This window comes from Microtus pennsylvanicus, chromosome 9 (genome assembly GCF_037038515.1).
Source record: "Microtus pennsylvanicus isolate mMicPen1 chromosome 9, mMicPen1.hap1, whole genome shotgun sequence".
NCBI lineage: Eukaryota > Metazoa > Chordata > Mammalia > Rodentia > Cricetidae > Microtus > Microtus pennsylvanicus.
In genome coordinates this window covers 75,761,628-75,788,274 of record NC_134587.1, presented here as the reverse complement: position 1 = coordinate 75,788,274, position 26,647 = coordinate 75,761,628, and the positions used below count along the sequence as shown (strand labels likewise).

General features: G+C 39.9%; 1 protein-coding gene across 1 annotated transcript; it reads right to left on the bottom strand.

Annotated features, from left to right (window-relative positions):
• Positions 1-1,466: 1,466 nt before the first annotated feature.
• Positions 1,467-25,593, bottom strand: Saraf (store-operated calcium entry associated regulatory factor). Its single transcript, XM_075986517.1, has 6 exons — positions 25,339-25,593; positions 19,145-19,323; positions 6,785-7,193; positions 4,546-4,666; positions 3,792-3,949; positions 1,467-2,124 (listed from the first exon to the last, which is right to left on the bottom strand). The coding sequence occupies exons 1-6, from the start codon at positions 25,442-25,444 to the stop codon at positions 2,099-2,101; spliced, it is 999 nt and encodes a 332-aa protein (XP_075842632.1). The 5' UTR covers positions 25,445-25,593; the 3' UTR covers positions 1,467-2,098.
• Positions 25,594-26,647: the final 1,054 nt, after the last annotated feature.

Genomic DNA, 26,647 nt, shown 5'->3' with positions numbered 1-26,647 from the left:
TGGAGGGCTTCGTCTTGCCCTGGCCTCCCTGTTTTTCTGCCTCTTGGCTACCGTATGAACTCCTCTGCTCTGCCATGCCCTCCTGATACCACAAGGCAACTCTTCCCTTCTCGATATGTCAGGGGCTGCCACAGCAATAGGAAAGCTAACGGACCAGTCACTAGTAGCTCTTCTACTCCAGTAGAACTCATGCTGACTTAACGAACTGCATTCACTAGGGCTCTTCCGAAGACCATGCTTTGAGTTTCGCATTTTCTGCTCACCACCTCCATCACTCCAAGTCTGTCCCTAGCACCCATCATTTCTTTTTTTTTTTTTTTCATTTTACATACCAACCCGTTCCCCTTCCTCTCCTCCCCTCCCCTGGCCCGCCAATCCACTCCTCAGAGGGCATAAGGCGTCCCTTGGGGAGTCAACAAAGTCTGGTATATCAAGTTGAGGCAGGACTAAGCCCCTCCCCTCCATATCAAGGCTGAGCAAGGTATCCCTCCACAGGAAATGAGTTCCAAAAGTCAGTTCGTGCACCTGGGATAGGTCCTGGTGTGACTGCCAGCCTCCCCACCCCACCCCACAACAGATCAAGCCACCCACAGAGGGCCTAGTTCGGTCCCATGCAGGTTCCCCAGCTGTCAGTCCAGAGTCCATGAGCTCCCACTAACTCAAATCAGCGGTCTCTGAGGTTTTCCCCAATCATGATCTTCACACACACACGCACACACACACACACTTGGGCTCATGATCCCTCCTCTCTCTTAACTGAACTCCAGCTCAGCCCGGTGTTGGCTGTGGATCACTGCGTCTGCTTCCATGTGTTACTGGGTGTAGGTTCTAGGATGACAATGAGGGTAGTCAGTAAGTGCATACCAGTAGGATTTGCAGGAAGCCCCTACTCTGTGGCAAGCACATCACAGTGATGGTCAGGAATTTACGTTGGTTCAGAGGTTGTGTCCAGCAATCCTCTAAACATCTGGCTGTTTCCTTCCTCAGTGTATACTCTCCTTAGGCAACAGCCATTGGTCCTTTTGGAAGACTAGGAGAAAGCTAAATGGGATAAATGCTTAGCAGGATGCAGACTCCTTTCTCAAGCGGATCACTGTGGTTTAAATATGCCGTGTTAGAGGCTCATGTGCTGAAGGATTGCCCAATCAGCAGTGTTCAGAGGTAAATAAATCCCTATGATTTGTGGTAAGAAAACACTGCTGAGTAGGAAAGAGGAGACTGGGCTGCTATAGCAGAGAGAGACAGAAATGTTCTCTTTAGTCCCCAGTTCCGGCCAAAGTGTAAACACCATCCCCTTCACCAGCTCCTGTCTCCTGTCTTCTGGTGAAGCAGCACAGACCGGAGATCCCACAGCAGGACCACCAAGCAAATTCCTATTCAAGGCCACAGAGCTTCTGCACGAATCTATTCCTCTCGGTGGAAGGGGGAAAAACAGAAGGGAGCTTGTGGACAGAGAACAAGAATACTTCCTGGTTTTTAAATTTATTGTCACATTAATGTAAGCTGAAACAGACTGTTACATTGACACCCAACAGCTCAAGACTCAAAGAAGTACATGCTTTTACTACTGCAGACTGCTTTGAAGCATGTTATGTTACTGCCTGAGAACTGAAAACCTGTGATCTCGAGCCCTCCTGCGGGCGCAGTCACTTGTCAGGGCCACAGGAGGGGTCCGAGCTCTGCAGGCAAAAGTGTCTGGAACCCACACATCAGTGTGATTAGTTGTCCAGTACTGGACACGTGTTAGAAGAACAGCAAACACCAAACATTTTAATACCAACTAGAGGATTACTGTTTCTACAGGGAAGGACCCATTAACTGAAGCCCCTCAGCTCAAGCTAGCTGTGTTCAGTCTCCGGCACCACAGGCTTAGGAGCAAGCGGGACAATTTCAGCAGCCCACGGCAGTCACCACTTTGAGCTGCACGTTACACTACCACACAAAACGTAAGCATTTGTCACATATCAACTCTTGGTCACAAACAGAACATGAAAAACGACACAAAAACAAAACACCACACAGCTGTTGGCTATTCCCATAGAGAGAAGGTGATGACTAATCAGAAACTGCATCCAACGTTTGCCTCCAGCTTCCTGTTTTACCGTCTTCTGGTGCCGCCATATCCTAAGAGGAGAAAATAAAGTCTACATTAGCTTTCCAAAATCAAGGAAAACTGCTTCTAAAGTTGCACAAGTCGTACACTTTCTTGTTAGGAAACAGGAAAGCAAGCTATGAGGGGAGGCTACAAAGAATGACAAGGTGAACAGGATGTTACCAGGTCTCAAAACCTCACACTTGCTATCAGGAAACCAAGGAAGAACTCCACTGTAAGCTAACTAAGGTGAGCAATATGCCAATATGCAAATACCACCATGAATATGCAACGTTTAATCTAAAAACTGCAGAGAGGGCAACAGACCTAAGCCGTGTCCTGCTGTCCTCTCTCAACTCAAACTCAGGGGGAAACAGGAGGAGGAGGAAGCATGAATTTTTAATGTTTTAGTGTATTGCTTGACTACCACCCACCCGTCACCCCCCACACACCAGCACTAACAGGATGTCGATATCTCAGAACATCGCTGAGCTTAATCTGTAGTGCACGGAGTGTATGGGCTTCTGCTGCCCCTCTGTATCTGCGGTTTCCACATTCACAGACTCAACCAACTAAAGTTTGAATGTCTTTTACAGACGTGCCTGTAGCACACACATACATACCACCTTCCTTGTCATGTCCTAAACATCACAGGGTAACAACCACATACTCCTGGAGGGCATCCTGCACTACTGAAATATGAATACTATGCCATCTGTATGCAGGGAACTTGGGCTTTCACGGGTTTCGTGATGCCTGGGGATCCTGGAAGCAAAACCACCACCATCTCCCTATGGGGGCTGGCTGCATCTGAGAGGACACTGCTGGGCCCTAGGGAGGTCTAGGTTCAAGTTTAGTTGATGAAGTGCTTATGTCATTTACATCCAAACCAGCACTAAGACAACTTCTCTTACATTTCTAAATAGTTTATAATGTTTCTATCAATTTCATGAATTATTCATTGCTCCGGGTCTTCCTCCTGAAGAAAGTCAACCAATCCAGGGAGATGCCTTGTTTCCCACCACCTCTCACAGTTAGCAGGTGTTTTGTTGTTTTTATTGTATCTTTGCTTTCTTCTTCACTCTTTAAAGCAAGCATTATAATCATACTGTTGACATTTTTAAAAGTCTAACTCAATATATTTTATAATTCTCTTGAATTTGAAGGCCAGAACTCTACAAACTTTGAAGGTTCTGGCATAGAGTTTAAAGGTTCGGAGTTAAACATTTATAGACATTAACATCCAAGAAGACTTAATTTTCAAGTCACTTTTAGGAAATATTTAAAGTGGGAAGAATGAATTTGAATTTGGTTTCAGTTTCAGTTAACTGTATTGCTAACATGTTTGGTGAGCAGTCACAACTGCTCACACACAGTCGACTCGGGCGGGCACACGGAATGAAGTCACGACTGCTCACACACAGGGTCTTAGGCGGGCACACGGAATGAAGTCACGACTGCTCACACACAGGGTCTTAGGTGGGCACACGGAATGAAGTCACGACTGCTCACACACAGGGTCTTAGGTGGGCACACGGAATGAAGTCACGACTGCTCACACACAGGGTCTTAGGTGGGCACACCAAACAGTCACGACCGCTTACACACAGGCGTTTTAGGTGGGCACACGGAATGAAATCACAACCGCTTACACATTGTTCTGAACTTCCCTGTCCCCAGCCGCAGCCTCAGTATTTACCTGAGGCTGTTCTGGTCCTTGAGTCTGCATTTGAGCTGGAGGATGCAGAATAGCCCCCTGCACCTCCACCCAGCGGGGAGTAGGCACGGCTATTCCAGGCGCCAGAGTATGAAGGGTAAGATGGGTGGTACCACGAGTTTGAGAAGGGGGTCGCCGCCCTTGAAGACATGAAAGTGAGTTAGGCATCTTTTTTTCCAACCACAGTCACTTCCCTGTTCCTAAGTCATCAGAAAAATGTCACCTTTATCAAGTATTTTTATTATGACACAAATTTGGTGTCTACTTCTGCCAATTTCAGCAACTGCTGTGGGAACAGAAAGGGGCGGGAAGTAAGTAGTCCTTTCTCTATTCCCAACCCAAGGATGAGCTCCAAGTACCGTGGAACTCAAGACATTCCAAGACCGGCCCAAGCTCTTTTCCACGCCTTCCTCTATCACTCCCCCACTCCCCGCCAGACTGTCAACTGTCCCTTCCAACTGCTGTGTCCTCCCCCCTTTGCATGTGCTCAGATTCACGCAGACATATTTCTCCTGTCTCTTAGGAGAACATAGGAAGGAAGACAACGAGGGAGAAGAATAGGCATAATACTGACCAAAGCAAACCAAGCCCTCTATGCAAAACTCACTGTTAATAGGGCAAGATCGCCATCATTTGTTTCCCTTACAAAACTGAACTGAAAGCATGTAATACTTTGTAAGCAAAGCAGAGGCACGCGGGCAGAACTGAGGGCAAACGCCATGAGTGTAGAGCTTACCTATTGCTGCCGAACAAATACCCTAACAGTCCTCCAGCACCCAGGCCAGTCCAGAACCCTGGCCCTGAACTGTCACAGCCTTGTCCTGTGAAAGCGCTCCCAAAGCCAGTATTTTGTGGTCCTTAAAATAAAATACACATTATTATTTTATTAGATTACGCTATTAGATCAAGTGCCTTCATATACACATTTTATTATTTCATCTGTACTTACTAATAATGTCCAGCCCTCAATTCGTGAATAAGCTGAATTCCAAGGGGTATTTATCAAGTATTGGCTTTTAACTCAGGAGCACATTTCCCACAGGCAGAGAGACTGAGATGAAGAGCGATTTTTAGGATTTGCAAAGATGGCTTTCCTACAAAATTATCACCTTTGTTTCAAGCTCGGCTTCTAGAAGATAACCTCCCTTTCAGATTTCCCCTTTCTATGCTATAAGGACTCCAGGTGAGAACTATGCCTAAGTCTCTAATGGAAAAAGGCAGCCTGACATTTAGCAGTTATGACATCAGACCACAAACATCATCCTCCACTTAGAGGAAACTGCACCTCAGAAAGCATGCTAATCTTATATACACCTACGGAACAAAAGCTTGTTCTCTGTCCCCTCCATGTAACCACCACCCACCCACCTCAGACAGCCCCTGACAACGCAATAGATACCCACTGTATGTTATCTGAGATAAACAGTAATCAGATTTCCTATACTTTAATTCTGTCCATTCCATGACTATATATGCTTGGGGCCCAAGGAAGTCAGAAGAGGGCATGGAATATTCCTGAGACTAGGTTTTTGGTTTTTGGTTTTAAGACAGTTATGAGTTGCTATGTGGATACTGGGAATCGAACCTGAGTCCTCTGCAAGAGCCATCTTTCCCTCAATATCCTTTTATTATAAAATGGCTCTTTGAATCCTCTGCTCAACTTTAGATGATTACATTTATGTATTTGAGAGAGTGCACAGCACCACAGCAGGCATGTACTGAGGTCAATCCTCTCCTCCCACCACCGGCCCCTGAAGACCAAACTCAGGTTGCCAGGCTCAGAGGCAAGCACCTTGCTCACTGAGCATCTAACCAAATCCCTCTGACCGATTTTAATGATTTTGTCTTTTCTCGGATTTATGGATGTCTTTGTAGTCTAGATACAAGTCTTCTGTCAACAGTACATTTTACAAATTCTTGTCTTTTTGGTTGTGTGCCTCACTGTTAACAGATCAAATTTGTGACCTGCCCTTGTTATTTCTTAGTAGTGTTTTCTGATTAACAGACACTATGAATTTATGTAAAGTCTAGATTATCTATTTTTCCTTTCACAGTTAATACTTTTTGTGCTATTAATCTTTACCTAGCCAGATGTGGTGGGGGGTACCTTTAATCCCATCACTCAGGAGGCAGAGACAGGCAGATCTCTGTGAGTTCAAGGACAGCCTAGTCTACAGAGTGAGTTCTAGGGCAGCCAGGGCTGTACAGTGAGACTTTTTCTCAAACACACAAACACTCAAACACACACACACAACACATACACAGAAAAACTTGCCTATATTCTATTTCATTCTAGTAAGTTGTTTTACTTTTTATGTTAAGTTCTATTTATTGTATATAGTAAAGTAGAAATCAAAATAATGTTGATTAACAAATTGACTGAGTCTTCCAGCTAAAATGATGATCGACAATCTACCAGGCAACTTTAACAGTGACCACAATACACGGTAGGAAGCAGAGCGACCAGCTGCCTGGCTCAGCTGGGAAAGGTGCCGTGCAGCTGCCACTGTGACAATGACGAGTCCAGACCCATATAAACTCAATAAAGTGGGAGTGGCACATCACCCCCTACGCACACAGAGATAGTGCACATACACAATAATATGTATACTTAAATTTTTTCTTTAGAAAAAGAAGGGCTGGAAAGGTAGCTTGATTACTAAGAGCACCTGCTGTTCTTGCAGAGGACCAAGTTCGGTTTCTAGGATGTATATCAGACAGCTAAATAAAACCACTTGTACCTCCAGTCCCAGAGGATCTGACACCCACTTCTAGCCTCCACAAGCACCCACACATGTACAAAAATACATACATTATTTTTTTTACTTTTTTGAAAAAAGAAGAGTTTTTTTTTTAACCCAGTAAACAGACGAATGTTTTGTTTCCAGATGCAATTAGTCTCTTCTTCAGAAACAGACACAAGACTCACCCGCTCACATGCAACCCACTTACTGCCCTTAAGCAGGGAAACATACCTGTGAACTCAGACTTAAAGCCCGGCGGAGGTGCTCCTGCAGCATTGGTAAACCTCTGATAGCGCTGGGAATAGGGAGGGTACTCGGAATATGGTGGAGGAGAAGCCTGGCCGTCACTGAGGAACAGTTTATACACCGCAAAGGCAAGAGCAAGGAGTACCCCAATGGTAACCAACCCGCCAACACCACAGGAATCCGCAGAGTACAGCTTGTGATAATAATCAGAGAAGCCCTGGTGTTTTCCAGACTCCTTCAGTTTCTTCAGGCCCAGTTCCGTGTAATCCAACTGATACTCCAGGCCGCAGGAACCTCTGAGGACATACTGGTCTTCAGAGGACTCGAAGCCTTCACAGCTCACCACTGTGCTTCCAAATTTGTATGCGATATCCAAATCGGTCTTACATTCCCACTGTGAGAGAAGAAATAAAAACAGGCTCTAAGAACAAGATTCTTTTCCTTCAATATATATCATAGCTGTCACAAAACTGCAAAAGAGCACAAGGATGATCCACAAATTCAAGACAGTAAGTATGTAAGAAGGAGACACACTCGGAGCTTCAAAAACAGCAGTTACATAGCAACCTACTTAAGCTGGGTGGTAGGTACTTGTGGCTTTTTCTTAGTCCCCAGATATATATTACATGTTCTTCTGCACACGTTAGGTATTCCATAATATACATTACATGTTCTTCTGCACATGTTAGGTATTCTGTAATATATATTACATGTTCTTCTGCACATGTTAGGTATTCTGTAATATACATTACATGTTCTTCTGCACATGTAAGGTATTCTGTAATATATATTACATGTTCTTCTGCACATGTTAGGTATTCTGTAATATATACTACATGTTCTTCTGCACATGTTAGGTATTCCATAATATATATTACATGTTCTTCTGCACATGTTAGGTATTGTGTAATATATACTACATGTTCTTCTGCACGTTAGGTATTCTGTAATATATATTACATGTTCTTCTGCACATGTTAGATATTCCATAATATATATTACATGTTCTTCTGCACATGTTAGGTATTCTGCAATATATATTACATGTTCTTCTGCACATGTTAGGTATTCCATAATATATATTACATGTTCTTCTGCACATGTTAGGTATTCTGTAATATATATTACATGTTCTTCTGCACATGTTAGGTATTCCATAATATATACTACATGTTCTTCTGCACATGTTAGGTATTCTGTAATATATATTACATGTTCTTCTGCACATGTTAGGTATTCCATAATATATATTACATGTTATCTGCACTTGTTAGGTATTCCGTAATATATACTACATGTTCTTCTGCACATGTTAGGTATTCCATAATATATATTACATGTTCTTCCGCACATGTTAGGTATTCCATAATATATATTACATGTTCCTCTGCACATGTTAGGTATTCTGTAATATATATTACATGTTCTTCTGCATATGTTAGGTATTCCATAATATATATTAAATGTTATCTGCACTTGTTAGGTATTCCATAATATATACTACATGTTCTTCTGCACATGTTAGGTATTCTGTAATATACATTACATGTTCTTCCGCACATGTTAGGTATTCTGTAATATACATTACATGTTCTTCTGCACATGTTAGGTATTCTGTAATATACATTACATGTTCTTATGCACATGTTAGGTATTCTGTAATATACATTACATGTTCTTCCGCACATGTTAGGTATTCTGTAACATATATTACATGTTCTTCTGCACATGTTAGGTATTCCATAATATATATTACATGTTCTTCTGCACATGTTAGGTATTCTGTAATATATATTACATGTTCTTCTGCACATGTTAGGTATTCTGTAATATACATTACATGTTCTTTTGCACATGTTAGGTATTCTGTAATATATATTACAAGTTCTTCTGCACATGTTAGGTATTCCATAATATATATTACATGTTCTTCTGCACATGTTAGGTATTCTGTAATATACATTACATGTTCTTCTGCACATGTTAGGTATTCAGTAATATATATTACATGTTCTTCCGCACATGTTAGGTATTCTGTAACATATATTACATGTTCTTCTGCACATGTTAGGTATTCCATAATATATATTACATGTTCTTCTGCACATGTTAGGTATTCTGTAATATATATTACATGTTCTTCTGCACATGTTAGGTATTCCATAATATATATTACATGTTCTTCTGCACATGTTAGGTATTCTGTAATATATACTACATGTTCTTCTGCACATGTTAGGTATTCTGTAATATATATTACATGTTCTTCTGCACATGTTGGGTATTCCATAATATATATTACATGTTATTCGGCACATGTTAGGTATTCCATAATATATACTACATGTTCTTCTGCACATGTTAGGTATTCTGTAATATACATTACATGTTCTTCTGCACATGTTAGGTATTCTGTAATATACATTACATGTTCTTCTGCACATGTTAGGTATTCCGTAATATATATTACATGTTATTCTGCACTTGTTAGGTATTCCGTAATATATACTACATGTTCTTCTGCACATGTTAGGTATTCTGTAATATACATTACATGTTCTTCTGCACATGTTAGGTATTCTGTAATATACATTACATGTTCTTCCGCACATGTTAGGTATTCCGTAATATACATTACATGTTCTTCCGCACATGTTAGGTATTCCGTAATATATATTACATGTTCTTCTGCACATGTTAGGTATTCTGTAATATACATTACATGTTCTTCTGCACATGTTAGGTATTCTGTAATATATATTACAAGTTCTTCTGCACATGTTAGGTATTCCATAATATATATTACATGTTCCTCTGCACATGTTAGGTATTCTGTAATATACATTACATGTTCTTCTCCAAATATTAGGTATTCTGTAATATACATTACATGTACTTCTGCACGTTAGGTATTCCGTAATATATATTACATGTTTTTCTGCAAATGTTAGGTATTCCATAATATATATTACATGTTCTTCTCCACATGTTAGGTATTCTGTAATATATATTACATGTTCTTCTGCACATGTTAGGTATTCTGCAATATACATTACATGTTCTTCTGCACATGTTAGGTATTCTGTAATATACATTACATGTTCTTCCGCACATGTTAGGTATTCCATAATATATACTACATGTTCTTCTGCACATGTTAGGTATTCTGTAATATACATTACATGTTCTTCTGCACATGTTAGGTATTCTGTAATATATATTACATGTTCTTCTGCACATGTTAGGTATTCTGTAATATACATTACATGTTCTTCTGCACATGTTAGGTATTCTGTAATATACATTACATGTTCTTCTGCACATGTTAGGTATTCCATAATATATATTACATGTTCTTCTGCACATGTTAGGTATTCTGTAATATATACTACATGTTCTTCTGCACATGTTAGGTATTCTGTAATATATATTACATGTTCTTCTGCACATGTTAGGTATTCCATAATATATATTACATGTTCTTCTGCACATGTTAGGTATTCTGTAATATATACTGCATGTTCTTCTGCACATGTTAGGTATTCTGTAATATACATTACATGTTCTTCTGCACATGTTAGGTATTCTATAATATATACTACATGTTCTTCTGCACATGTTAGGTATTCTGTAATATATACTACATGTTCTTCTGTACATGTTAGGTATTCAATAATATATATTCATGTTTTTCTGCACATGTTAGGTATTCCATAATATATATTACATGTTCTTCTGCACATGTTAGGTATTCTGTAATATACATTACATGTTCTTCCGCACATGTTAGGTATTCCATAATATATATTACATGTTCTTCTGCACATGTTAGGTATTCTGTAATATACATTACATGTTCTTCTGTACAATTAGGTATTCTGTAATATACATTACATGTTCTTCTGCACATGTTAGGTATTCAGTAATATATATTACATGTTCTTCTGCACATGTTAGGTATTCTGTAATATATACTACATGTTCTTCTGCACATGTTAGGTATTCCATAATATATATTACATGTTCTTCTGCACATGTTAGGTATTCTGTAATATACATTACATGTTCTTCCGCACATGTTAGGTATTCTGTAATATACATTACAGATTCTTCTGCACATGTTAGGTATTCTGTCATATACATTACATGTTCTTCCGCACATGTTAGGTATTCCATAATATATATTACATGTTCTTCTGCACATGTTAGGTATTCTGTAATATACATTACATGTTCTTCTGCACATGTTAGGTATTCCGTAATATATATTACATGCTCTTCTGCACATGTTAGGTATTCCGTAATATATATTACATGTTCTTCTGCACATGTTAGGTATTCTGTAATATATATTACATGTTCTTCTGCACATGTTAGGTATTCTGTAATATACATTACATGTTCTTCCGCACATGTTAGGTATTCTGTAATATACATTACATGTTCTTCTGCACATGTTAGGTATTCTGTAATATACATTACATGTTCTTATGCACATGTTAGGTATTCTGTAATATACATTACATGTTCTTCCGCACATGTTAGGTATTCTGTAACATATATTACATGTTCTTCTGCACATGTTAGGTATTCCATAATATATATTACATGTTCTTCTGCACATGTTAGGTATTCTGTAATATATATTACATGTTCTTCTGCACATGTTAGGTATTCTGTAATATACATTACATGTTCTTTTGCACATGTTAGGTATTCTGTAATATATATTACAAGTTCTTCTGCACATGTTAGGTATTCCATAATATATATTACATGTTCTTCTGCACATGTTAGGTATTCTGTAATATACATTACATGTTCTTCTGCACATGTTAGGTATTCAGTAATATATATTACATGTTCTTCCGCACATGTTAGGTATTCTGTAACATATATTACATGTTCTTCTGCACATGTTAGGTATTCCATAATATATATTACATGTTCTTCTGCACATGTTAGGTATTCTGTAATATATATTACATGTTCTTCTGCACATGTTAGGTATTCCATAATATATATTACATGTTCTTCTGCACATGTTAGGTATTCTGTAATATATACTACATGTTCTTCTGCACATGTTAGGTATTCTGTAATATATATTACATGTTCTTCTGCACATGTTGGGTATTCCATAATATATATTACATGTTATTCGGCACATGTTAGGTATTCCATAATATATACTACATGTTCTTCTGCACATGTTAGGTATTCTGTAATATACATTACATGTTCTTCTGCACATGTTAGGTATTCTGTAATATACATTACATGTTCTTCTGCACATGTTAGGTATTCCGTAATATATATTACATGTTATTCTGCACTTGTTAGGTATTCCGTAATATATACTACATGTTCTTCTGCACATGTTAGGTATTCTGTAATATACATTACATGTTCTTCTGCACATGTTAGGTATTCTGTAATATACATTACATGTTCTTCCGCACATGTTAGGTATTCCGTAATATACATTACATGTTCTTCCGCACATGTTAGGTATTCCGTAATATATATTACATGTTCTTCTGCACATGTTAGGTATTCTGTAATATACATTACATGTTCTTTTGCACATGTTAGGTATTCTGTAATATATATTACAAGTTCTTCTGCACATGTTAGGTATTCCATAATATATATTACATGTTCCTCTGCACATGTTAGGTATTCTGTAATATACATTACATGTTCTTCTCCAAATATTAGGTATTCTGTAATATACATTACATGTACTTCTGCACGTTAGGTATTCCGTAATATATATTACATGTTTTTCTGCAAATGTTAGGTATTCCATAATATATATTACATGTTCTTCTGCACATGTTAGGTATTCTGTAATATATATTACATGTTCTTCTGCACATGTTAGGTATTCTGCAATATACATTACATGTTCTTCTGCACATGTTAGGTATTCTGTAATATACATTACATGTTCTTCCGCACATGTTAGGTATTCCATAATATATACTACATGTTCTTCTGCACATGTTAGGTATTCTGTAATATACATTACATGTTCTTCTGCACATGTTAGGTATTCTGTAATATATATTACATGTTCTTCTGCACATGTTAGGTATTCTGTAATATACATTACATGTTCTTCTGCACATGTTAGGTATTCTGTAATATACATTACATGTTCTTCTGCACATGTTAGGTATTCCATAATATATATTACATGTTCTTCTGCACATGTTAGGTATTCTGTAATATATACTACATGTTCTTCTGCACATGTTAGGTATTCTGTAATATATATTACATGTTCTTCTGCACATGTTAGGTATTCCATAATATATATTACATGTTCTTCTGCACATGTTAGGTATTCTGTAATATATACTGCATGTTCTTCTGCACATGTTAGGTATTCTGTAATATACATTACATGTTCTTCTGCACATGTTAGGTATTCTATAATATATACTACATGTTCTTCTGCACATGTTAGGTATTCTGTAATATATACTACATGTTCTTCTGTACATGTTAGGTATTCAATAATATATATTCATGTTTTTCTGCACATGTTAGGTATTCCATAATATATATTACATGTTCTTCTGCACATGTTAGGTATTCTGTAATATACATTACATGTTCTTCCGCACATGTTAGGTATTCCATAATATATATTACATGTTCTTCTGCACATGTTAGGTATTCTGTAATATACATTACATGTTCTTCTGTACAATTAGGTATTCTGTAATATACATTACATGTTCTTCTGCACATGTTAGGTATTCAGTAATATATATTACATGTTCTTCTGCACATGTTAGGTATTCTGTAATATATACTACATGTTCTTCTGCACATGTTAGGTATTCCATAATATATATTACATGTTCTTCTGCACATGTTAGGTATTCTGTAATATACATTACATGTTCTTCCGCACATGTTAGGTATTCTGTAATATACATTACAGATTCTTCTGCACATGTTAGGTATTCTGTCATATACATTACATGTTCTTCCGCACATGTTAGGTATTCCATAATATATATTACATGTTCTTCTGCACATGTTAGGTATTCTGTAATATACATTACATGTTCTTCTGCACATGTTAGGTATTCCGTAATATATATTACATGCTCTTCTGCACATGTTAGGTATTCCGTAATATATATTACATGTTCTTCTGCACATGTTAGGTATTCTGTAATATATATTACATGTTCTTCTGCACGTTAGGTATTCTGTAATATATATTACATGTTCTTCTGCACATGTTAGGTATTCCATAATATATATTACATGTTCTTCTGCACATGTTAGGTATTCCGTAATATATATTACATGTTCTTCTGCACATGTTAGGTATTCTGTAATATATACTACATGTTCTTCTGCACGTTAGGTATTCTGTAATATATATTACATGTTCTTCTGCACATGTTAGGTATTCCATAATATATACTACATGTTCTTCTGCACATGTTAGGTATTCTGTAATATACATTACATGTTCTTCTGCACATGTTAGGTATTCCATAATATATATTACATGTTCTTCTGCACATGTTAGGTATTCTGTAATATATACTACACGTTCTTCTGCACATGTTAGGTATTCTGTAATATATATTACATGTTCTTCTGCACATGTTAGGTATTCCATAATATATATTACATGTTCTTCTGCACATGTTAGGTATTCTGTAACATATATTACATGTTCTTCTGCACATGTTAGGTATTCTGTAACATATATTACATGTTCTTCTGCACATGTTAGGTATTCTGTAATATACATTACATGTTCTTCCGTACATGTTAGGTATTCCATAATATATACTACATGTTCTTCTGCACATGTTAGGTATTCTGTAATATACATTACATGTTCTTCCGCACATGTTAGGTATTCCATAATATATATTACATGTTCTTCTGCACATGTTAGGTATTCTGTAATATATACTACATGTTCTTCTGCACATGTTAGGTATTCTGTAATATATATTACATGTTCTTCTGCACATGTTAGGTATTCCATAATATATATTACATGTTCTTCTGCACATGTTAGGTATTCTGTAATATATACTACATGTTCTTCTGCACATGTTAGGTATTCTGTAATATACATTACATGTTCTTCTGCACATGTTAGGTATTCTATAATATATACTACATGTTCCTCTGCACATGTTAGGTATTCTGTAATATACATTACATGTTCTTCCGCACATGTTAGGTATTCCATAATATATATTCATGTTTTTCTGCACATGTTAGGTATTCCATAATATATATTACATATTCTTCTGCACATGTTAGGTATTGTGTAATATATACTACATGTTCTTCTGCACATGTTAGGTATTCTGTAATATATATTACATGTTCTTCTGCATATGTTTGGTATTCTGTAATATATATTACATGTTCTTCTGCACATGTTAGGTATTCCATAATATATATTACATGTTCTTCTGCACATTTTAGGTATTCTGTAATATATACTACATGTTCTTCTGCACATGTTAGGTATTCCATAATATATATTACATGTTCTTCTGCACATGTTAGGTATTCTGTAATATATACTACATGTTCTTCTGCACATGTTAGGTATTCTGTAATATATACTACATGTTCTTCTGCACATGTTAGGTATTCTGTAATATATATTACATGTTCTTCTGCACATGTTAGGTGTTCCATAATATATATTACATGTTCTTCTGCACATGTTAGGTATTTTGTAATATATACTACATGTTCTTCTGCACATGTTAGGTATTCTGTAATATACATTACATGTTCTTCCGCACATGTTAGGTATTCCATAATATATATTACATGTTCTTCTGCACATGTTAGGTATTTCATAATATATATTACATGTTCTTCCGCACATGTTAGGTATTCCATAATATATACTACATGTTCTTCCGCACATGTTAGGTATTCTGTAATATACATTACAGATTCTTCTGCACATGTTAGGTATTCTGTAATATACATTACATGTTCTTCCGCACATGTTAGGTATTCCATAATATATATTACATGTTCTTCTGCACATGTTAGGTATTCCATAATATATATTACATGTTCTTCTGCACATGTTAGGTATTCTGTAATATACGTTACATGTTCTTCTGCACATGTTAGGTATTCTGTAATATACATTACATGTTCTTCCGCACATGTTAGGTATTCTGTAATATATACTACATGTTCTTCTGCACATGTTAGGTAGTCTGTAATATACATTACATGTTCTTCCGCACATGATAGGTATTCCATAATATACATTACATGTTCTTCTGCACATGTTAGGTATTCTGTAATATACATTACATGTTCTTCCGCACATGTTAGGTATTCCATAATATACATTACAGATTCTTCTGTATGTATTAAGTATTCAATAATTTATAAACCTGAGGCAAATTTTCAAACTATCACCTGCTTGCCACTGTTGTTGAAGGACTTCCTCTACAGCTAGATTCTCTAGTCGGTAAAAGAATCAACATCAGGGAAGAGGCCCTAATTAGTTATCCAATACCAAGTGGCCAGGTCTTAAATATACATGCCTACAAAACTGAGTAGACTCAGCACATTATATTTACATATTAATTATGTACATTATATATTATCATATATGTGATAACAATTAAAAAGAGGCCATGAATTTAAGGGGAGCGTGAAAGGAGAGAGAGGACAAGGAAGGGGAAATGATGTAAATGCAGTAAAATAAATTTTTAAATCAGCATCCAATACATAAGATCTAACAACTGCACATAGCAGATCACCTTTTGCAAATCGAAACTTTTCACACATATTTTGTAAAAACCATGGACTGACTTCACAGGGTCTAAATTCTACATAATCTTCTCTAGCTTTTTTAAAGATGTATTTAGGAAGCTACAAAAAGAATCCATATTAGCTTGAATTTTACCAGAGAGAGACAAAGATGAGAGACACAGAGGAAGCAGGTGTTCTCAGCCAGGCACAATGGTCCAGATTTATGATGTCAGTGGTGTGGAATGCTGAGACAGGAGACTCAAGGCCCAGGCCAGCCCTGGCTGAACACCAGGTTCCAGATCAGCCAGGGAACACGGTAAGCTCTCACCTCACTAGAAACAAATGAAACTGAGTGCATGCAGCTCAGGAGCTTAGCACGGACAACGTTCAGGGTTTGTGTCCAGCACCACCAAAAACTAAGTAAACAATAAGTTCAGTTTAAATTCTTCATTTTAAACAGATAAAATGCTTCCCTCACAATGTTTAGAGATACAAGCTAGGACAGGGTCTACTGCCTTTCTGTTAGGTTTCGTTCAAATTATTTCTCTCTCGAGTTGGCCACACTGTTTCACTGTTTAATGAAACAGCCTTGCTGAGGTGTGATTCACATAAGATTCTCATGCTTCAATATTTTTAGTAAGTTCATATAGCTTACTAACGGCTTGAAGATCTAACAATCACCCCCAAGGAAACCTCACTTATGAGCAGCCACCCACTTCCACTCCTAGCGCTCCACCCTAACTGAACTGCTCTTCCTGCCCCTGCAGAGACATTTGCTGAGAGGAGAATCATAGGTATGCAGGTCTCTGTCACTGTCATCTTTGCTTCAGAGTGCCATTTCCAAGGTTCATCCACGCTGCAGCACGAACCAGCACTCTGTTGCTTTTAACGGCTGAAAAGCACTGCACCTTATGATAAGACTACATCGTATCATTCATTAGTAAAGGACATCTGGGCTTTGCTGTTTCAGCTGTCTCAATAGTCCTGCAAATATTTGGATAGTTTTGGGAAGAACTATGTCTTCAGTTCTCTTGGATATATTCCTAGGAGTCAAATGATTGGGGTATCTTTTTTCCTTTTCTTTTCTTATTATTATTTTCTTTTGCTTTGCTTTGTTTTGGCGGAAGAGGATTGAGGAAGGGTAGCTTTAGCTGTCTGGAACTCACTACTTAGACCAGATGGCCTTGAACTCAGAGATGCCCTGCCTCTGCCTCCTGAGAGCTGGGACTAAAGGTGTGCACCACCACACCCAGCTTTGGGGCGCCTTCCTTGATGAGTTCTATGAAGCCCAAATGTTGTTTATTTATATAATATGCAATTTTTCTTTTTGCTGTTGTTATCACTATACTAAGTATTGATTTCACTTGGAAAAAGATGTCTGACTTTGTTGGTCTAAGTAAACAGAGCAAGCTGAACTACAACAGTGCAGGCTAGAGAAGTCTCTGAGTGCCGGGGTTCCGCATAAACCGCTGCTACTGAGCATACGCCCACAGGAGAGGCTCCACTAGGTGACGCCTTCCTTCGCAGCACAGCACTCGTACCTCCTGAGTCTGCACCAGTGTCCTCCACCAGACAGCTCTACACCACTTTGCTGCACGTTCACAATTCAAGTACTTTTTTCACTCTACTAGATGACTTTCCTACTGTCCTAGTCACTGGTTTATGACACATTTTATATATACTTAAAGGACTCTATACATCATTAGCACCCACATCCCCATGTAAAAGTATTTTAAAATGTAAAATTGGATGTGAGATGTCTGTATTTGCCAGGAGATTCTAATTAGTAATAATGGGAGGGTGGAGCTGTGAAACCAGTATCACCAGCAAACATGGGCTTGGGCCAGGCAGGGTGGCACAGGCATTTAATCCCAGCATTTGGGAAGAAGCAGGAAGATCACTGTGAGTTCAAGGTCAGCCTGGACTACAGAGCCAGTTCCAGGTCACTAGGCCTACCCAGTGAGATCCTGTCTCAAAAACAAAATAACAAAACTCTGAACTACTTAGGCCATGCATAAAGGTTTTATCAAGCAAGAATATTAGTTTTTCTAAAATACTGATGTCACAACAGTTTATTGGATTAATATTTGCTGTGCATCAATTTTCGCCAAGAAAAGGCCTCCACCTTGCAGGGACGCCCATTAAGACATGACTACTGTTCTAACTAGAGATGACTCACTGCATCCTGCAGAGACACTCACTAAGCTCTGAAGTAAATAGAAAGGCCTCTCCTTGTGAAGTGGACGCAAACAGTGAGGACTTCTAAAAGACATCCTCCCACCCGCCCAGCTACCAGGCTCCCAGCCTCATGAGCTGTGACCCAGGCTGAGGGGCTTTTGATGATGTAGCTGTCTTAGAGTCATTTCTGCTCCTGTTAAGTAACCCGCCATCCAAGCCCCTATAGGTAACCCCAATAAATGTTAGTGGTCTCCTTACTGTGTGGGCTGTCATTAAGTTCCCTGTCTGGGGTGAGGGGATGTCTGCTCACGTCCCCAGAAACAGTGTCACACCCCAGAACTCTGTTGAAACTGTTGCTGCGGCAGGAGCTTTTACCTGCACATCATAGCCGTCCCAGCCTCTGTTCTGGCACTGGATCACCTTAGGGGTATAGGCATCACAACCAGCTGTGCCTCCAACACATTTCAGCTGAGGGATAGGGTCCAGCCTCCGGGAGGTGGTGTAGCGGTCATAGTGAAGGGTAAGAGCTTTCACATCCCGCAACAGGATTCTGTCTGAAATAAGAACACACATCAGAGTGAGTACCTCAGACTAGAACAGGAAGAGCAGTTTCAAAGTCAAGTGTCCTTCTTGGCGTTGGAGGTGACGGAGACAGGACACAAAGTCATCCTTACAGTATCCCAGCCTTTCTCACAAAACTCAATGACCACACATCTAAACCTCTGTCATTGCATCTTGGGTGCTGTGTAGCCCTGGCTGTCCTGGAACTCGCTCTGTAGACCAGGCTGGCCTCTGCCCACCAAGTGCTGGGATTAAAGGTGTGCACCACCAACACCCAGCTCGCCTTTACCCTTTAAAAGCCAATCTTACTTTCTCCAGCTCCCCATTTCTGTCATAACCACGATTACCAGCCTAAAAAATACCCAATCAGACATAACAAAAATATAAAGCTTAGATACTTATTAGTTTACCAAATACAAACTAGAACACACAGTAAGCTCCATCCTTTAAAATTTTTCCTTCATGTGTGTAAAGGGTTTGCAGGTGTCCACACCATCACACATGTGTGGAATCAGAGCACAGCTACGGGAGCCGGTTCTCCGGGCTAAGGGGATCAAACTCATCAGGCTTGTGAGGCAAGTACCTTTACCCACTGGGCTGTCTCACTGGGCCTCTTCATGTCTTAATCATAATCATGGTAAGTCATTTATGTTAGCGGACACAGATCTCCATTTACAATTCACCTGTCAGACCGACATCAAAACCAATTTAAAACTGGCCTTACAAACTGAAATGCCCCAAGAGCAGGTTCAGTGGTTACAGCCATGAGAGGTTAACTGGCTAAAGCTCCTCTGGGGGATCTGACACCCTCTTCTGGCAACCAGAGGCACCAGCACACACATGGTGCTAACACCTGGTGTGTGTGTGTGTAACAGCTAAATATAAATATAAATTATACCATAATTGGCACACAATTAGAAAAGCTGAACAATAAACTGAATCCAATACTCGGAATTGTGGGTCGACTATGAGGCACTTCCATTCTACGGGGGTGGAGGTCGGGACAGGACAAGTTAGTGAACAAACAGGGCTTGGTAGTGGAGTGTGCACAGCCAAAGCAGATCCTGCCACATGGCATGCACAGCTGTTCGTCTCTAGCTGGGTATAACCTCTGCACTTAGGAAGCTAAGGCAAATTAGGAAGTGGGGGCCAAGCTGGGCTAAATATCCAGATCCTGTCTCAAACAACAGCAACTATGAGCAAAGCAAGGCTGACTGGTGGGAGAAGTGACTCACTGGGGGCTGCTCGCGTGGGGAGCAGACGCAGAGGCCTTCCGTCCTACAGTCATGGAGGTGATCTCTGTGATCTCAGATCACAGATTTCTTCTGGCCAACGGCTGGGTTCATGACTGTGGTTTTCAAAATTCAACGACAGTACGATGAAGAAGGGAAGGAAGAGGCTCCAGAATCTCAACTGATTCCAGGGATAGAGATGGGAGCTAACTGCTAGACAAGACACGTGGTTGCTGTGTCCTCACAGATAAATGAATCATGCCGGGAATTCCTTCTGTAGGGACCTGATCTGACTGAACGTAGTTCTATAACTATGCATTCCCCTCATCTTTTTAACCAACTTATTAAAGTATTAATGAAGTTTTATCCCCAGGAGTTCAAGCCCAATTCTGTTACACACTGAGTTCAAAGCCAGCCTAGGCAACATGAGACCTGTTTCAAAAGACAAAAATTAAACAAACAAAAACCCAGACAGAGATTTTTCAAATTTGTATTTGTGTATGTGTCTGAGTGCACACCAGTAACGTGTGGAGGGCAGAGGACAGTTTGTGACACTGCTCTCTCCTTTCTCCATGTGGGTCCCAGGGACCGGAACTCAGGTCATCGGGCTTGGCAGCGGGCACCTGCGCCCACTGCACCCTCTCTCTGGTTTAGAAACTAGTGTGTCGTGTCCCTCGTGTCCCTGCCTCGACCAGGCAGAGTTTCTCTGTAGAACAGGCCTGGCTGTCCTGGAACTCACTTTGTAGAACTGGCTGGCCTCGAACTCACAGAGAACTGTTGCTCTACCTCCTGAGTGCTGGGATTAAAGGTGTGTGCCACAGTGCCCTGCCTAAAAAGTTTTAATAAACAGTTCAATTCATAACTTGGCTCATCTTCTTTATATAAGTCACAAAACTCTCAAAACATAAAGAAAATAAAGGCAATGTGTTCAGTATCAATTGTTATCTTTTTTCAACTTCTAAAATACTATCATTTGTTCTCATTTAAAATATAAATTATACTGTATTTTAAAAACATAATCAAATCATGAAAATTACAGAAATGAGAAATCATGATATTCAGTGAACATCAAGAATTTGTTCATTGCTAAAGGGGCAGCCAATTACTTCCCTACTTTAAAAAGTTATTAAAGATTACAATGTAACATGCAGCCTGATTCCCCAGCAGGAATAGATTCATAAACAGCCTGAACCGTTAAGGGAGAGCTCCACCTCACTCCCTATAATGTGAGTTAATAATTAAAACTGGCAGAATTAGAAAATTTTCACTTTCATTTTCTAACCCTTAGGAGACAGATTCAGCTAAGGAGTAATTAGTGGTAAAACTCTGGCATGGTGCCAAGATGGGTACACAAATTGCTCTCTGATCCAACTGAGGAAAAAGTAACTTCACAAGAAAGATAAGGCCGCTTTAAAGAGTGATTAACCAGCGTGTAGAAAACAGTGAGCGGATGCCAAGAGGATCTGCTCTCAGTAATGGTCACACTTGGCTAAAGGAGTCTGAGACCAGCCTAGACTACGGGAGCCCTTGTCTGAAAAAACTAAAAACTATAGAGAATCCGTCTCATAGATTAGATAGATAGATAGATAGATAGATAGATAGATAGATAGATAGATAGATAGATAGATAGATAGACAGACAGACAGACAGACAGACAGACAGACAGACAGACAGTTTTGACCAGCCGACTTAAGCAAATTCCTGGAGCTGACATCTGAAGAGTCCCTATTAGTAAATGTTTGGCCTAATCCAAAGCAGCCACACTATCCTTCATGCTCTTTCATTACACAGTGGTACCAAGCTCAGCTGCAGACAAACACCATACTTAAGCTGACATTAAAAATAAGGGGGGAAATCGTCTTTAATGAATGGAAGTAATATAACTTTGGTGCAGCTAGAAGAAAATCCACCTGCAGCCACACACAAACTTAGTTCAACATGGGATAAAGAGCTAAAATCTAAACACTTGGGAAGCCCAGGCAGGAACACCTTAAGTTCAAGGCTACCCTAAACTATATATAAAATAGTCTCTCAAAAAAAGAAAAAAAAACCCTAAAATTTCCAAGAACTATATTAAACTCTGCTATACTAAATCCAAATTACTGCCGGGCGGTGGTGGCGCACGCCTTTAATCCTAGCACTCGGGAGGCAGAGGCAGGCGGATCTCTGGGAGTTCTAGGCCAGCCTGGTCCACAAGAGCTAGTTCCGGGACAGGCACCAAAGCTACAGAGAAACCCTGTCTCAAAAAACCAAAAAATAAATAAATCCAAATTACTACCTAGTACATAAAAAACTAAAATAATGAAATGTTCCGTAATTTTAAGGAATACACTATGAATAAGCGAAATAAGAATAACTTGAATTTACCATAGGAGGTTTGAATAACGCAAAGAACACTGAACTAAACTGACATCACCAACTTAATATGACTCTGGCCAAGGCAATAAATTTGTCGGTTCATAAGTTTCACCACCTGTAAAATTAAGATAGCAATCTTTAAATTTATTGTAAACCTTCAGCATAATTTAATAAAATTGCCTGCCAGAACATTTGATTCATAGTAGGTGACTGAGTATGAGAAACAGTTCCAAGGATATTCAGGAACTATACACACAGGAGTATAATTACCATAACCCCAGAGCAGCATCCTCTAGAGAACCTTCAGGTCTAAGGATAAAAAGCTCACCTTATACCTACCCTCTTGTTACATCAGGCAAAGCACACACAGAATCCCCTCAAACTCCAGACTCGTCAATCAAACTCTTTTCTCAGCTGTCAGACTTAAGACAAATGAAGCCAAAGCCCCTGAACTCAATCCTCCCCACACTTCCCAGAATCTTAGGAAACTCATGAACACTTCACTCAAGCCAGAACTCTTAGGCCATCCTTATCTTCTTTTCCTTCTTTTAAAGACAGGGTTGCTCTGTGTAGTCCTGCTATCCTAGAACTTGCTCTGTAGACCAGGTTGGCTCTGCAGACCCCCTCCCCATGCTGGGATTGAAGGTGTGCACCACCATCGCCACCCGCCTTCCTTATCTCCCCCACTGACACCCCATCACAACACCCAACTTCAGCACAGTTGAGATAATCCAACAGCACTGGCTCTCCCCTGACCTAAAGGGGTCGCTGCTCTTGGCGCCTACTGTAGACAGCTTTTCACTGGGCTCCTGCTTCCGGCCCACTCATTTTCCAGGCTATTTTCCAAAGGCTAACCCACATGAAATTTGAAATTTTATATCGTATCATTTAACGCCTCCCTCTCTCCAGGTTTCTCAAAAATGTCACTTTAACAGTGATTTCTTCCCTGATCGATGGGTATTTCTTAAATCCCCACTTCCGCCTGCTCATTGTTTTACCATTGTCCGAAACTCATTCCACCACGTGACAAGCTTCTACCTGTTCACTGTCTACTCCTCCTCCACAGACGTAAATTCCTCGGGGGCAGGACACTGTTCTTCACAGTTATACTCTCAGAATTCAAGGTACAGGGGGGTTGGAGGAAATATCAAGAGAAAAAAATCGAAAAACTTTAAGTAGTCCTAGAATGGTGCTCCCCCCTCCCCAGACATATTACTGGAGTGTTCTATATTACCTAAAGACAACGTAAATAAAAAATAAATTGGGGAGTTGCTTAACCAAGTAGTGATAATTGATATTCCAATCAGATCCCTTCATAAGTCAATTCCTGATGATCTTAAAATGAGGTTGACACCAATAGAGTTAATACTGCAAAATATTTCAGTGCTTTCTGATCCAGAACAATACATTTTACAGCAAGAGTAGACTAAGAACCACCAGGAAGTGGTTCACCATTAATTTAAATGTGGTTGGGGTTTTTTTTGTTGTTTTTTTTTTTTATTCCTTCTAATTCCCCTGAGTTTACATCTCTAAAGTTCCCCAGGTTTTAAATAAATTCTAATCAGGTCTTTCATTTTCACACAACCTTCTAGGATTACTTAAGCAAAGCGAACAGGTATTTTACAACCACAGTGGCTTCTTAACTCCCAACAAAAAGCATCCTTCTCAAATTAAAGGTTACTCAAGTGTGAAGTGGGGACCGATTGTCTCACTGAATTGAGCACACAGGAAGAAAGTATCTTGCAAAAATAAACCTGTTACTAAATTCAAAATCCAAGCATGTTCTGCCATTGCTGAATTTTCCATGCCTGACAGCTTTCCTCTCCAAACCAAAAATGTCATTTTTAATGACGGATAATTTCTACATTTAAATAGATATAGGGCTCCCTCCCAAGTAATCAATTCTCATATCACCTAAAAGTTTAGAGAATGTACTAACTAGAAAAAAAACAGCGGAAACCCTGTTTACAAAACCAATATAATCCAGAATTCCCAAGTTCGCAGTCCTGGCCCCTAAGCGTGACTCAGAGACTGCTGGTGGCATGGTAACTGCGAGCCATAGCAACAGGCAGCCATGACAACAGTGGGCGATGATGACATCGAACAGCCATGAAAGCAAGGTAAGATGCGCAGGTGAGGGTCAAACTTGTCATCAGGACTCAAGGATGCGGGCCGTAGTGTCTGAGAAAGCGGACAATCTGGGAGTCCAAGGACATGGGGAAGGGTACTTTAAAAAACAGAACCTTGAGCCCCGCCCACTCCTAGAGGTCCTCACCGGGAGAAAAAAATCAAATCAAATCAAAAGAGCCAGGGTGGGTACAGAAAAATAAAAGAGCCAGGAGAGGACAGACGGGAGGAAACTGATCTAAAACGGCAGCGATGCAGGGCACGGGCACCCGTCCGTAGGGCGGCACTCACCAGGGTCGTTCCAGCACAGCGCAGGGCCGGCCACTAGCAGGAATGACAGCAGGCGCAACAGCCGGCAGCGCGCGGCTCCCGGGCGGCCGACAGCGGCCACGGCCATGGCGCTGGGTGAAGACGGCGCTCGGCGGCCCGAGACCCGCTGCGGAAATGCTCCCGCCGCTGCGCAGCGACCCCTGGAACCCACAGCCGAGAGCAAAGCGACCGACTGAAGAGCGGCGCGACGGTTCTGCGACCTGCGCCACACTGACGTCACTACCGCTGCGGCACGTAGGCGTCCGTGATTGGTCGCGTCCTGCCCCTCCCCCTAGGGCTCCGCCTCTTTGAGGGCGGGACCAGACATGGTGCTGTCGCGTGGGCGGAGTCTAGGCTCAGGCTGGCGTGTTGTGTCTGACTGGGAAGCGCTGGAAGGTTCCCGAAGGTTCCTTTAGTGAGACGTTACCACAGTTTAGGAGGCTAAAAACTTTCTGGAAGGGAAATCAAGGTAATTCGTATATCCAAAATACCAGTAAGCTTTCCAAAGGACGTTATTTTTCGGGTTGGTGTTCTAGTACCCTGTCCTAAAAAGGAATCAGCTGGAAGGTTACAAGGGAATGACATTGTGATTTCCGAGCTTGGAACCTTGCACTGTTCCTAAGACGTGAACGCCTTTAGAATGTACAGGAAGCCAAGAGGAGGCAATCCTGAACTAATAGATAACCACCCACACAAAACGTTTTCCTGGGCTTTGAATCCTGCGAATCTGAGTTTCTTGAGTGAGTTCATTCTAAAATATAACATAATAAAACAGACACTGTTTTAGCTGTGGGGAATAACAAGGTCTGTGTATTTGGAAAACTTGATGTAGCGCAGGACAAACTAAAAATAATAGGTAATGGTAAATTTGGTGGGTTTTTTTGTTTGTTTGTTTGTTTGTTTTGTTTTTGTTTTTCGAGACAGGGTTTCTCTGTGGTTTTGGAGCCTGTCCTGGAACTAGCTCTTGTAGACCAGGCTGGTCTCGAACTCACAGAGATCCGCCTGCCTCTGCCTCCCAAGTGCTGGGATTAAAGGCATGCGCCACCACCACCAGGCAGGTAATGGTAAATTTGTTATCAAAAAAATATAACAATAAGCACCAGGAGGCAAATTCTGGAAGGGCAGGGCTCAAGAAATGACTTTGAAGCTTGAGCAGTGAATGATAAGGAATAAAACCGCTCCTTTAAAAAAAAAAAAAGCAGAGATCTAACCTAACCTAGGGACGGTGAGTTAGCCCTCCTCATCACCCCCCCCCCCCCGTTTTGGGGAGCTGTCAATCATCCATTCAGCC

Excerpts from the sequence above, each read along its gene's own strand:
- Saraf (XM_075986517.1), bottom strand. The coding sequence starts at position 25,444 with ATGGCCGTGGCCGCTGTCGGCCGCCCGGGAGCCGCGCGCTGCCGGCTG. Across the intron at positions 7,194-19,144 it reads GGGACGGCTATGATGTGCAG|TGGGAATGTAAGACCGATTT; the intron begins GTAAAAGCTCCT and ends CTTCTCTCACAG. Across the intron at positions 4,667-6,784 it reads CTTTAAGTCTGAGTTCACAG|GACCACAAAATACTGGCTTT; the intron begins GTATGTTTCCCT and ends TTTTATTTTAAG.